The 14,916-nt window shown below is 43.0% G+C and overlaps 1 protein-coding gene across 3 annotated transcripts in view; it reads right to left on the reverse strand.

Annotated features, from left to right (window-relative positions):
* Positions 1–14,916, reverse strand: part of LOC115476269 (mitochondrial import inner membrane translocase subunit TIM16-like) — a 619,296-nt gene that overhangs the window by 518,365 nt on the left and 86,015 nt on the right. For all 3 annotated transcript variants that reach the window (XM_030212554.1, XM_030212552.1, XM_030212550.1), the window contains exon 7: positions 1,872–1,922. In XM_030212554.1, the coding sequence (XP_030068414.1) occupies positions 1,872–1,922 (51 nt within the window). The remainder of the gene's footprint in view (positions 1–1,871; positions 1,923–14,916) is intronic.

Consider the following 14,916-nt stretch of genomic DNA (forward strand, 5'->3'; position numbering starts at 1 on the left):
CATCAGGAGTCTATAAAATGTGTATTTACAATAAAAGTTAAAAACAAATCAAATACAAAACAATATACATGTAGAATATACATAGATATATAAATATATGCAAAACTAAATAGAAAAATAAAACTGTATTTTCTCATTATGAATGCAATAAAAATGACAAATATGACTCAAAATGTATGTAAAAATAAAGATATTCCGGTTGTTAGGTATTAAATCAAAAGACTATGAACATATAATAAATGTTAAAAACATATCAACTATAAGATAATATGTAAATAAATCAAATGTATATTGGTTAATCCATGCTACATTTGCCCCTTCATAGGCCGATTGTGATCTTGCTCTAGAAGTGTTGCCTTTCTAGTTTTATTCTGACCCCTCCCATGTATCCCTCACTCTCTTGCCTTCATCAAATTGACCTTCATTATCTTTGTTGTATGATTGGAATTTTCCTTGTTTTCCTGTCACAATTTGTAGACCCTTTCCTGCTACGTTTAATTTTTTATTGTAAATCAATTTGAACTGCAAGTTAGCAAAGGCAGTATAATAAATATGAATAAACTAAACTGTAATAAAACAGACTGGAGTTCAAATAGCTGGAGGTACCAACAGATCTCAGGAGGAGAAAACACAGGACTGCCCTTTAAACCAGTGGTTCTCAAATCTGGTCCTGGAGGCACCACACCCAGTCATGTTTCTGGATATCCACAATGAATATTCATGAGAGAGATCTGCGTGCAGTGCAAGCAAATCTCTCTCATGAATATTCATCGTGGATATCCTAAAAACCTGACCGTCTGGAGTGCTTCCAGGACTAGGTTTGGGAAAAACTGCTTTAAGCAAACCACAAACAAGGCTAGCCCCTTTCCTGCAAGGAAGTGAAAGTCCTCCAAAGCACAATAGGTGAGGATGGGAGGGAGGCCGGCCTGCAGGTGCTGGGCCAAAGAGATGTGGCTAAAGAGAGACCGAGGATTGCTGGAAAATGTAGTCCCACGGTAGGGGCGGAGGCAATGTGATTGACTGGTGGCTCCAGCTTCAGCTGTTTTAGTTTTTGAGTATCTCAGTCCTGCCCAATTTTACAACAGGCAAAATATGCCACAAATAAAAAACCACCACAAAACTCTGGAGGAAACTAGAGCGTTTGTGAGCTGTCATAGTTTTTACATAGTAAGTGACGGCAGATAAAGACCTGAAAGGTCCATCCAGTTTGCCCAACTGTCATACTCATTATTCATCATGATTAAATCAACAATGAATGTGATGTAAAATACTTGATCATGGTCTTCCTTTGGCATTTCTGGGACATAGACCATAGAAGTTCGCCCGGCCAAGAAATCACATAGGACAGGGATTTGGTAGGTATTATGTGGAGAATGCATTGTTACTGGAGGCTTCTTAAGTAAAAATAATAGCTAAAACCAAGGTGTTGGTTTCCAGACTTGCTATTTCCATTTCTATTTTTATATCCTCCTTTCTTGAGCTGTATTGATGCCATTCAATGTGAGAAATGTTCCACCAGGTGACATGCAAAGACTAACCAGTCCCTCCAAAACAGAATAAAACACCACTTTTTGAATGTCAGTCTTTTTTGCATTCACATTTTCCACCACTTGTCCACCTTACTAACAGCAAGGCCTTGTATCCATTTCAATTCCTGAACAACCCTCAAAGGCCTCAAACTATCACCACCAAGCACAAATTGCTTCAAATATCTTCCACCCAGAGCCAATTCACACACCCAAGTCTATGATAAAGATTAAAATTACTGTAACTCATTCATAATTTTCCCTTGTGACCAGCCTCCATCTTTTTCCATCTTGCAATTGCAAAAACCCACTGCAGTATATGGAAGCACAGAAAAGAGATCATACCTGAGAGGCTGCAGGCCCAGTTCGGGGGTCAAAGATTCGCAGTTTCTTGTCCTATTCAGAAAAGAAAGGACACTTGTTAACCTGCACAATCCATCCACTAAGCATCAAGAAGCAGTGTGTTCAGATTGATTTCATTTGGAATACATAGCGCTAATACCTAAATATACTGTATCACTGAAATAACTGTTTGGAATACATGTCTCAACTGCTTCTTATAATAAAAAAGCTAAAATGCAAACAGTTTTCAGTTTACATCAGCAATAATTTCCTTTTGACAGGGCACTTCCTGGTATGGCCTGTCTGTTTTCTCTCCATTTCACTTCAGGCCTTCAACCCTTACTCCAGAAAGATGAACAGCTCTGTTGGGAATTAAACTGATTTTTTACTTCAAAACGGTGGAGAGCAAGACTATAGTATTAAACTGGAAAGATCTTGCCATTTCTTACTCACAGTAAGATCAGTAATCCACAACACTGCTGAGTCCAGCTAGAGAAGAGGATGTCGCAGAGGGACTGCAGGCCTCAGTTATGCTTCTATCTTAGCACAACAAACACTTCTGTGTGACAGAAATGATGTGCTGCGCCAGACATATTCACACCTCAAGTTTAAAACTCTGACACTGCCTTATTGTGATTCACCCAACTTCAGCGGTTTGGGTTAAATTCACAACTCTGGACCTATGTAGTAAACTGTGAATTAGCGCAGTATGCTGAAGCTCAGCACACAGGGCCCCTTTTACCAAGCTGTGGCAAAAGGGGGCCTGTGCTGGCATCGGCGCATGTTTTTCACGTGTACCAAGGCCCCCTTATACCACAGCAGATAAAAGGGAAGTCTCTCTTCCCTGCAGGAAATGGCCATTCGGCAAGTAAAGCACTTGCAGCGTGGCCATTTCAAGGGGCAGCCCTTACCTCCACTCATTGAGATGGCGGTAAGGGCTCCTGCGCTAACCCGGAACTGCCCGATTACCACCAAGTACACTCCGGCGCCACAAAAATAAATATATAGTTTTGTAGCGCTGGATATGACAGCGTGCTAGGAGTGGGAAGTACTGTCAGGCTACTGCGGTTAGTAAAAGGGGCCACAGTTTTCTAATGTATGTTAAAAAAAAAAGTCCACCCATAATGCAGTACACAAAAAATGCATGCAACAGAGAGCACGTCAATTGTCATGAAAACATGTGTATATTCTACTGTGCCTGGTGGGTTAGCATAAGAATCAATATTGTGTGAAGAGACTATACTGGGCCCTGGAGAAGCATTACATTTGCACATCTGTGTACACTAGACACAAGTGTCTGGTATGACCAATGTATATTCTGACCATTTATTATAGGTAGTTCATATGAAATATTTTGCGGACCATCAGACGGTAGGCCATAAAATAATGTATCGTATGACATCTAACATATTTATGCTTATACCGCCATTCCTCATCGGTCCATATTTTTTATATAATTCAACTGTTCAAACAGTTTTATATATCTTACATAGTCTTCTTAATCAAATTCATATATATAATATCAATTTTCACCATTCTTGTAAGTACTTATCTCAGTTATAACCTTTGCATCACTAGCACTGAAAATCCTGTTCAAGTGTACAGCGCTGTGTGCGTATAGTAGCGCTATAGAAATAAGTAGTAGTAATAGTCTGTGAAATTCCGAAATCTTGTTGCACTTTGGGATTCCGGAATCTTGCTGCTCTTTGGGATTCTGGAATCTTGCTGCTCTTTGTCCTTATCCCTTATTTGTCCTGTTTGTCTGTCCTGATTAGATTGTAAACTCTGTCGAGCAGGGACTCTTTCCATGTTCAAGTGTACAGCGCTGCGTACGTCTAGTAGTGCTATAGAAATGATTAGTAGTAGTTGGGATTCCGGAATCTTGCTGCTCTTTGGGGTTCTGCACGGAATCTTGCTACTCTTTGGGATTCCAGAATCTTGCTACTCTTTGTCCTTATCCCTTATTTGTCCTGTCCTAATTAGATTGTAAGCTCTGTCGAGCAGGGACTGTCTCTTCATGTTCAAGTGTACAGCGCTGCATACGTCTAGTAGCACTTTAGAAATGATAAGTAGTAGTAGTAGTAGTATAGTGCTATGTTTCGCTTTAGCTGTGTTAGGGAAGCATTCTTGTTCCTAGAAACCAGCTTCTCTTCTTTGTTCTATGCAATCAACATGACAGAATGTATATTCTATACATATTAGCATATCATCATGTAAATTTCTGTCACTGAATGAAGCCACAGCATCTTTCCCTTAACCCCCCACCCCCCAAAAATTTGGTGATGCTATCACTTCAGCTGTTCAACCCCCTGGCCTTTTCTCTCCTATTTTATTCACTATGGTGGTTATTTTAGCAGCTCTATTCTTGTTTTGGATGTCTGAAAATTGGCATTTAGACATCTATATTGCATGGATGTCCAAATCCCAATTTTACAAAAAGACAGAATATAGACATATAACACTGCAGTACATCCATATGGAAAGGGGGTGTAGTCTGGGTGTGTTTTGGACGTGACTAGGGAGGGGCCAAAATATGGAGATCCAACCCCATCATAGAAGGGGAAGGCACATGCAAGTTTAAAAAGATGGATGTTTGATTATTTAGACCTGGTACTTCTCACATTTAGGTTACAGAAAGGTACTCTGAGCAGCTGTCCACTGGAGGGATTAAGGCATGACACCTCCTTAATCCCCCAGTGGTTGCTGCCCCCCTCTCTCTCCCATGAATGTAAAACCGGCAAAGGATACCAGACACTATGACAGCTTCAGGTATTACAGACATTCTTAACAGAGAAGCATGGAGATCTGAGGATTAGCCTAATGGTTCGTGCAACAGACTGAGAACCAAGGGGTTCAGGTTCAAATCCCACTTACATTTTTTTTTTTTAATTGTGAGCCCTCCATAGAAAGAAAAATACCTACTGGACCAGAATGACCACTTTAATACACTTCAAGTTTGCAGGTGTCATATATTCAGGTCCAGTAAGTATTTTTCTGTCTGTGGACTACGCATAATAAAAAATAAAAAAAAAGCGCTGAAGTGGGATTTGAATCTAGGTCCCCTGATTCTCAACCCACTGCTCTAATCATTGGGCTATCCCTTCTGCTCTGTATGGGCGTCTGTGCGGCCACTTTGATGTTCCTATGCTGCCACACGATGTCTATGTCCCATGTTTTCCACCATTCATAATTTGGATGTTTCAGTTTGTAAAATGGATGTATCCCGTTCTAAAACAGATGTGAGATGGACGTCCATTTGTGACGTTCTGAGTTGGACGTCCTTTCTAAAATGCTGCTCTAATTGTCTAATTGTTCAATAAAAGAAAAAAAAAAGTTGTTGGTGGTTTATACTGACAAAGGAAAAGTAACTAGTACAAAACTATTATTAATACAAGCCAGAGAAAAGTAAGCAGACTTTTTACTCATCAGCTCACACGCTAAATCCCCATAATAAGAAAACCAGGTATGAAGTATTCAGGTCAAGTGTGCGTTACTTTAACTCCAGGTTTAATAGTTACTATTACCATTGGATTTACATTTAAAGTGCATCAGTGTCTACACAGAGTAACATAATAAATGTCAGCAGATAAAGACCTGCCCAGTCCATCCAGTCTGCCCAACAAGGTAGCCAGAGATGAATCTGGCACTTTACACAGGTTCCACGTCATGACTAAACATGGGCATATTTAATATCTATTTCTGCCTGCCAATTTTGGGGCACAGACCACAAAAGTCTGCTCATCCCTGATCCTGCTTCCCACCTAACTGGAGCTGCCATTGAAGCCCACTCCAGCCTAGATCCACTGAAGTCTGCCCAGCATTGGTCTTACTCCCCAATCTCTGCTGTCAAAGTTCACTCCAGTTATGAGGTCACAATTCTTTGTGCAAAGTAATCCTCTGTGCTCAGGGCGGCCAAAACAGCGCAGAAAATTGTGCACAGGGAAAAGGGATGAGACTTGATATACCGCCTTTCTGTGGTCAGAGTAAAAGCAGTTTATATATTATATACAGGTACTTATTTTGTACCTGGGGCAATGGAGGGTTAAGTGACTTGCCCAGAGTCACAAGGAGCTGCAGTGAAAATCAAAACTAGTTCCCCAGGTTCTCAGGCCTCTGCACTAACCATTAGGCTACTAAGCTGTACACTAAGCCTCTCACAATTTATTACAACAGCCTCTCACCAACTATGGCAACACAACGAGATGTGATTGCATGTGCAGGTGTGCAAGAATGAGGTGGAAATAAGCACAAATTCCTATGATGGTCCCCAGGTCTGTCATTTTATCTCTATCTGCCTCAGTTATAATCCAAGCTCTTATACAGACTCCCGCATGACATGGGGCAAGCCATGTTTTAAACCTATGTTCTTCATTTTAAATCCTGGCTGTACCCATGAAACTCAAGTCTATTCAGCTGCATTAAGCAGATGAAAACTGTTCTTTCATCCTTCTCTCCTTGGAAAGATTTCTTGCGGTTTAGGCACCTCATTTCCTTCAGTTAGTTAAGAATGCATCCCTCAGAAACGTAGGAGGAACGGTGTTCTCAATTAATCCCACTGCCTATGGAAAATGCCTGTTACAGGTAAGCAACTTTGGTTTTTTCCCCATCAACAAGCAGGATGTAATAAGATGCATGTGAAGGTGAGTCCCAATCTCAGAACTGCTCAACTTTAAATTTAAAAACTTTTTTTTTATTGATGACAAGTCCAACAATAGGAGTATACAAAAAAAATCCAATCGCAGAACATACATAGAAGAAAAAAAAAAGTCTTACAAACTGTCATCACACTTTTTTACATTTTTATCCCACCACCCTACCAACTATTCCAGTTTAAAGCATCTGTTAGTGATGACAACCCTAACACCAAAGAAACACGTGAATGCCAAATGGCTGAAAAGGTATCATCAACAGAATAAGTAAGAAAATTTCCCCCCAGCCCATCCTCCCTCCAAAAAACCCCCATCTCCCAAACTTCCCCCCCCAGGAATCTCTCTCAAGTGAGGCATAACAACTATAAAGGGGAAGCGAGCGTACTATTTCTTCTGACTCTCCCCTTCCCACAGAAAGATAAGGAGCAATCCCAGCAGCACCGCCAACCCCTCAGGATCCACCCCAAACTCTCCCCTATCTCCTATAACAACCCACCCTCCACGTCTATAAGAATAAACTAAAAAGGTAAAGCGAAACTGGGGAAAACAGGAACATCACTTCGAATCATAGAGGTATGGTATTAAGGAGCAGGCTTCATGTTCGAGGAGAGAGGCTCCCGAAACATCCAAAACCATTCTTTAGGTTTCACTGTGAGACAGCCAGAACAGGCCTCCCAGGTTAATAATAACTGAATAGCATTACACCAATGCCACAAATTGGGGGTATCCCTCAAGCAACAAATTTGTAAGACACACTTCACACCCACTATACATGCCTTATAGTGGCGATGTCGACGCCCTTTCAAAAAGGAACTTCTATATGTTCCCAACCCTAACAAAAAGCTGGAGGGAACAAAATCTGGGGCAGAGGGAAGAGATTCTGTATCAATGTGAGCACCTGACGCCAATATCCCTGAATGGTTGGGCATGTCCAAAGCGCATGAGATAGCATATTCTCTATCGCCCCACAGGTAATACACTGAAGAGACGGGATACACCCAGCATGGAATGCCGGTCTCAGAGAAAAATAATCTCTTGCTAGAATTCGAAACAGGCATTCCCTATACCGAGCATTATAAACTATCAGTGGGATAAGTCATTTTAGACAAAACCTCCTCCCTCAAATGATGGCCCAATTCCAAATTCCATCTCACCACAATAAGGGCATAAGATTTTTGAGGCATCAGCACAGTGAGGGATTTATGAAAATAAGATGACATATGAGGTACCTGAGTGGATGTGAAAAAGGATTACAATTGGGCAACCATGTTCAAAACACACCCTGTATGTAGAAGCTGAGACAAGTAGGAAGTGATTTGCAAATATGCATAGAAATTTCCTGGATGTGGGGACAACATATCAACAATACTATCATACGATCTGAGGGTGCCATTTTCGCTCAGCATATCCACAATGCACAAATAACCCCCCCCCCCCCATCTACCCCATTCCTGAAAAACTGAAGAATGAATTCCCGGGGTGAAATCCAAATTCCCCTCTAACGGTAGAAAATCAGTATTAATGGGCGTCTTCTGCCAATATTGGAGTAAAGCCTGCCAGGCTGCCCGCATAGATTTAAGGAGAACATTACTCCGCAAGTTCAAAGATAGGGCCATCCCTAGCACATGTAGAAGATAGTGAAGTTTGTGGATGAAAAAGCCCCCTTTCCATAAGCCAGGGAGTATAATCTTCAGTCTCCAATACCCAATCTCTCAGGTGCCTAAGGAGGCACGCCAAATTATAGTGGTGGAGATAAGGCTGCTCAACTTTATAGATAAACTTGAGTAGCCCAACCAGATGAAGAAGCAAAAGCTAGCCAATACTGTTCAACCAAATGCACTGTTTCTGATAATACAGTAATATGTGGGGGGGGGGGGGGGGGGGGTAAGTATGTAAAGGTTGGCAAAAGTTAGATGCATGAACGTTGCATGCATAATTGTCATTTTACAACACTAGCCTAAGTCAGTGTTTACGTGTCTAACTTTAGGTGCAAGCACTTAGCTCAATGGCTGGTGTAACTACTTGCGCCTGGCACGTAAATGCCAAAATTCTATAACATGTGCATGTGCACACCCCTGACCCGCCCACGCCACTTCCAGGTCCACCCCCTCCCTTGCAGCTGTTTATGATACATTCTGCATGCGCAATTTACATAAGTACATAAGTATTGCCATACTGGGAAAGACCAAACATCCATCAAGCCCAGCATCCTGTTTCCAACAGTGGCCAATTCAGATCACAAATACCTGGCAAGATCCCAAAAAAGTACAGAACATTTTATACTGCTTATCCCACAAATAGTGGATTTTCCCCAAGTCCATTTAATAACGGTCTATGGACTTTCCCTTTAGGAAGCCGTCCAAACGTTTTTTTAAACTCTGCTAAGCTAACCGCCTTTACCACATTCTGTTGCAACAAATTCCAGAGTTTAATTACACGCTGAGTGAAGAAAAAGTTTCTCCGATTCGTTTTAAATTTACTACATTGTAGGTTCATCTTATGCCCCCTAGTCCTAGTATTTTTGGGAAAGCATGAACAGACGCTTCACATCTACCCATTCAACTCCACTCATTATTTTATAGACCTCTATCATATCTCCCCTCAGCCGCCTTTTCTCCAAGCTGAAGAGCCCTAGCCGCTTTAGCCTTTTCTCATAGGGAAGTTGTCCCAACCCCTAAAGGCAGTTACATATGTGACTACTAATTAGTAACAATTAGCACCAATTAAGATCAATTATAACTAATTGGTCACTAATGCCAATTAGAAGCTGATTCTATTAAGTTATGCGGGCAACTGACACTATTCTATACCTTGCACACGTAACTTTGTGCGCTAAACGTAAAATTGGGAAGGCAACACTATAGAATTAGGGGGAGGGTGGATGACAACAGATAAAGAATGATATGGTCCATCCAGTAGGGTTGCCAGGCAAGTACATGATCAAAGTACTAGTTACTTTCATAAACTTGTGTTTTTATTTTGGGGGTTGCACCTACCACACAGTACAAATTGCTTTCACCATGGTTTCTTCAAATAAGTATAAGTCATTTTACAGCTCTTTTGAGTTCAGGTGCCCTATTCTTGGCTTCCAGCTTTTTGTCCTTTACAACTAGTCCTGATAGAGGACTGATCCAAGAAGTAGTCTGACCTGAATGCTAGAGCCTGACTGAAACAAGGATCTTCAGTTTCTGCTGAAATTGAATCTGCGACAGAAACTGGCTGCTTGGTTTTGCCCAAAACCAAAGATGAAAACTAAACTAGCCCTGATCCCCCACCCTAACCAAAAGATGCCCCCTCCAAGGTCCACCCATCTTGCGTGACTGCCACTGGAAGTCCTGGAAGGAGGAGTGCCACTGGGCAGGAACAAGTGGGCTTTGTTCCTGCACCCAAAGAGGCCACTAGACCACCTGAGGGAGAGCCTACAGTTGGCTGGGCAACCCAGGGGGGTGGCAGAGTATGTTGCAGGGATGGAGGGGCGGCAGAGAATAGTGGTGGTGGTGGTGGGGGGTTTAGTTTCAGCTGAAAACGCACTAGTATTTTTGGCCAAAACCCAAATTCAAATTTCGGGCTGCCGGTTTCGGTGCCAAACCTGAAACTGAAATTCAGTCAGCCTCTACTGAATGCCTTGTGTTCCCCTTTCTGCACAAGAGCCTTTTTTTCACCTTATAATGATCATGGAGGTGATCCTTTCAGGTTTGTGGAGGCATTCCTCCAGCTCAGATCCCAGATTGATGAGACCCTAGAAAGCGCTGAAGTTCTGGATTCTTCTGCTGCAGTCCAGACATGGTTGGAATCCTGACTTGGCCTGCTCTACGTTCCAGTCACAGGGAATAAATGAATAAAGAAAAACAATAAAAAGGATTTCTTTTCTTTGAGACAAGAATTAGATATTCATTGAAAAATGGCAAAAGACAACATTGGAAAACTACCAAAGAGAAAAACTGTTCGAACAACACGGGAAAGAACTTTGTTTATATGTCTGTTTGGCCAAGCAGAAAAGGCAATACTGAGGAGATGGTCGAGTACAGGAAGAGCTGTACATAAAGAAGAAAATTTACACTAGTAAAGAGAACTGTTCTGTCACAGCACCGTGCAAGGACGTCACCCACTTATGTGCCCGATCACATTCCACTTTTCAATGTAAAACTATTATAGTCACAGGAAGAACTTATCCCATTTATGAACTGCATTCAGCTCTTCTACAAAACAGATTCTTCAAATACTCTTGTTTTCCTTGTCTGATTGCTAACCTCACACTTTACTAGTCCTACTTCCCTGGTCTTTTCTTCGGGCAGCCACCATGCCAAAAAAGAAGATTTACTAGAAAAATCTCTCAGGCCTGGGACAGTATATCAACTATAATTGGCCTGCAGCTCTCATGGGATCACCTGTTCTTCCAATCCACTAGCAACACTCTCAGTTCCCCACAAATCCTCTTCCAAGATTTCACTACTTAGAACCTAGCTGAAACAAAGAGATTGCATTTCACAACACAGGACAGCCACGATCCTCTGATTATGCCTTACCCTGCAGCACGGGGCTGCCACTGTCCTCCGCTTATATCCAAAGAACACTACTCCGTGGCACAGGACTACTATGATCCTTCGAGCATAATTCACCCTGTAGCACAAGACAGCCACTGTCCTCCACTTAAATCCCATGAACACTACCCCATGGCACAGGACCAGGGTATTCGAGAGGGGAGAGGGTCAGACCTCAGGAGGGGCCTGCCCAGCACCGGCATGGCTGATTGGTCTCCTGCTCCTGTGTGCCCTAGTGCCGGGTTATCACGTTAATTCTGCTCTGCCGGCCACAGGTCTTTCTTCCTGCCTTGTCCCACCTCTTGTGTGAAGTACTTCCTGTTTCCGCAAACACGGAAATGCAACCCAAGCACACAGGAGCAGGAGACAAGTATTAACCAATTAAGCAGATCTGGGGGGTGGGGAGTGTTTACCCCGGGCCCGGCTTTGTCACTCGGTGGCCCTGCACAGGGCTGCCATGATCTTCTGGGCATGACTCACCCTGCAGCACAGGACTGCCATTGTCCTCCACTTACGTCCCAAGAACACTACCATTGAAGCACAGGAGTCAGTCTGAGTCAGTTCTGCGATAGCATCAAACAGGACTTCAATCTATGAAAAGCTGAGTGAGGGTTTGGCTGGGGTTTAACAATATATCCAAAATGAAATATGAGTGGGGATTTTAATACTTGTATCCAGCTTTGGGTCCTACTCCCTATACGTTTTGGGTTTTGCCACTATTTCATATGAAATGCATTTTCTTTATAGAAGAATTAGCTCCACAATCAGTAGCAAGTCACAATTTCAAAGAAAATTAGCAGCAGCCTTAAAAAATAAAATGCCACAGTAATTAGCATGAAAGTGCCCCAGAACTGGCCTCAGAGCAACACCCATGCATTGATTCTTGCCCGACAATGTGCACTCAGCTCTACTCCATGACTTTGTTTCATCATCATCATACTGACATATTTCAGCCATATTTAGCTGTGGTTGAAAGAGGGAGAGAAGCCAATGAAGTGACTGAAGCCCAGCCACGCATCCCTTCATTCCCCAGAACAGAAAGCTTTACTCCACAATCTGTATGCACTTAGACTGCTCAGTATGTGGTTTCTCCTAGCTGCTGTGGCTCAGCTTTAGGCAAGGGTGAGCGCAGGGAGGATGAAGCACAGGTTTTCCATCCACTTGTGGAAAAGTATCATACTCTCCAATCCATGACAGCATATTCATTTTTGTACGGAGGGAAAGATTTAGCGAGTCAGGATGCAAGTGGAGGGACACAGGGTCATCCAGATGTGGCTGGGTTGTGTCTAGGTTGGGCCCACATCATGCTGGGGTCTCCATTACCAGCTGAGAACTCCAGCTATTACTGTGCAGACAGGAGCTTGCAGCCTAGTTCCTTTTCAGCGACAGGAAACTTGGCTATGCTGGAGTGCACCTCTGCAGATCTTTACTTCCATTTCATGGTGCCCTTCACCTCTCCAGCGGCACAGGCAGCCAGTTACTTTTCTGAAAAAACTTAGCTTTTTCTACAGAGAGCCAGAAACAACCATTTCCCTCGCCCTGGGCAGTTTAAAAGTCTGCTGTAGGGACTTGACACAATCAACAGCGCCCCTTACAGGCTCAAACAATACACAGCAATATTTATCAGAGACAAATTAAAGGTACAAAGCACAGCAGAACACACCAAAGGACAGTGAGAAGAATACCACAGTACTGTGTAATAGCACCATCGTATATCTAATATATCCTGTGAAACACAGAAGCGGAGGAGACAGTTTCTGTTCCTGCATCCTGAGATACTTCAGTTGGAGGGATCTTTTTTCTTAAATTCCTCTGTAAACGTATTATAAAATTACTAGTAAAAAAGTCCGTTTCTCATTGAAATGAAATGGGCGCTAGCAAGGTAATGACCTTCTGCCATTAATGTTTTTAAGGGAAGATTCTTCTCCCCTTCCGTTCTCTCCACTTGCCTCCTCCTTTGATGTCTGTACCTTGGAGTTCATTTTCAGAGAGTGGAAGAGAGAGATACACGTGGAGGGGCATAATCGAACTGGGGCGGCCATCTATATGGGCGGCGCTGCAAAGAACGGTCCTGAACCGTATTATCGAAAAAGATGGCCAGCCATCTTTCGTTTCTATAATACGGTTGGGGCCAGCCAAATGTCAGAGATGGCCGGCATCAGTTTTCGCAATAATGGAAACTGATGCCGGCCATCTCAAACCCGACCAAATCCAAGGCATTTGGTCATGGTAGGGGCCAGCATTTGTAGTGCACTGTCCGTACCTCGGAGTTCAACTTTCTTGAAAGTGAGAGTCCTGTCAGGCGGTTTGTGTGCTTCCCGCCACCGTGGTCCACTGTTCTCTGGTCGTGGCGTTACTATGCAGCCTTCCCTTCCCTCCGAGGGCGGGGAAGTGAGAGCGAGTGCGATTGCCTGTGGTTGGTCCCTTCTCCTTCTGACATCACGTTTCTTTCCCTGGCAACTATACAGAGTTCCCTCGAGGGCGGGGCAGTGATCAGGAGTGCGATTACAAACACTACACGGCTTCACTGCCACGGAGTCAGCTTCAGAACGTTGGAGGTGCGAATTATTATATTACATCATGTAGTGAAATATGGATTTTGGGAACCTTTACACCTGACCTTGTTTTTGGCTACCGAGGGAGTGTCTTGGTCCCTTTCAGTGGAAGGTGCTTCTGTATAAGGGGGCATTAATTTTGGGTTTCTGCCAGGTACTTATGACCTGGATTGGACACTGTTGGAAGAATTGATCTGACCCAGTATGGCTATTCTTATGTTCTTCAGTTAGGTAGCTCTGTGAAGACCATAAGAATTTTGATTTCTTGAGTTATCAAGTTTATTGAAAGTCTGTTATCCCACCCTACAGAAAAACCACCAGAGCAGTGTACATCCTAAAAATAAAGGGGGATGTTGGACAACGGACGCACTGCATATAGAAGGTACAAGGAGTAGAACTATAATCTTGATAGGAAAGAGGGTTAGGGAAAGACAGTAGGGTAGCATACTCGGGTCCTAAAGTCCTGTGAGAGGAAATACTAGGTTACAGCCCCTGTATGTAGGTGAACTATTGGAATCAAGGTTAGGAATAAGCATCATGAAACAGGAAGGGTTTTGTTTTTTTCTTGCAAAGTTTATTTAAATTTATAAAACAACAAATTTGTAAATGAAACCACCACCAATTACCATTCATAGAAAATGCTAAAGCACTAATATCCCCCCCAATCAAATACAAAGTCCCCCCAACTCTCTAACACCCTCCCTGAAAACCCCAAATAAAATACACCAATATCCTCCCCCCCCCCCAAACTATAGCCCATAGGGCTACAGGAGAAAAAGCAGCAATGCCTAATTTGGTGGTGAAGATGTATCAGACTGCAAAGTTCATGTTGCATACAAGTGCAAAACAGGATGGTTATGAGTTCAGTTTTAAATTGGTCTATGGAAGAAAGCTGGCGTAGACAGAGTTGGAGAGAATTGCAGAGTTCAGGTCCCTGAATGAGAATATGGAATGCATATGTGGCTATGGTCACACATTGTTGGTGTGCTGATCTGAGAGCGCGAGTGGAGTAGTAGGGGATGATGTATCTGGAAAGATAGGTCAGGTTGTCAAAGGTACAAAGTTTAAATACTAGTGTCACGCTGTAGTCACTCTAGGAGTTGAAGCGAGCCCTTGTACCACCACCAGGTGTCAGTGGCAGGCGGCCAGTGAGCCCTGAGGTTTTCACCTGAACCAACCACAGTTCCCCAGTTGACCAGCAGGACTTGGGGGTCCGCCGTCAGGTGGTCGAACGCCGAGAAAGATTTGGGCTGAGTCTGGCAGAGCACTCAGGTGTTCTCACTAGAAGTCAGGTCGGCCAGTG

This window comes from Microcaecilia unicolor, chromosome 8, assembly GCF_901765095.1.
Source record: "Microcaecilia unicolor chromosome 8, aMicUni1.1, whole genome shotgun sequence".
NCBI classification, from domain to species: Eukaryota; Metazoa; Chordata; class Amphibia; order Gymnophiona; family Siphonopidae; genus Microcaecilia; species Microcaecilia unicolor.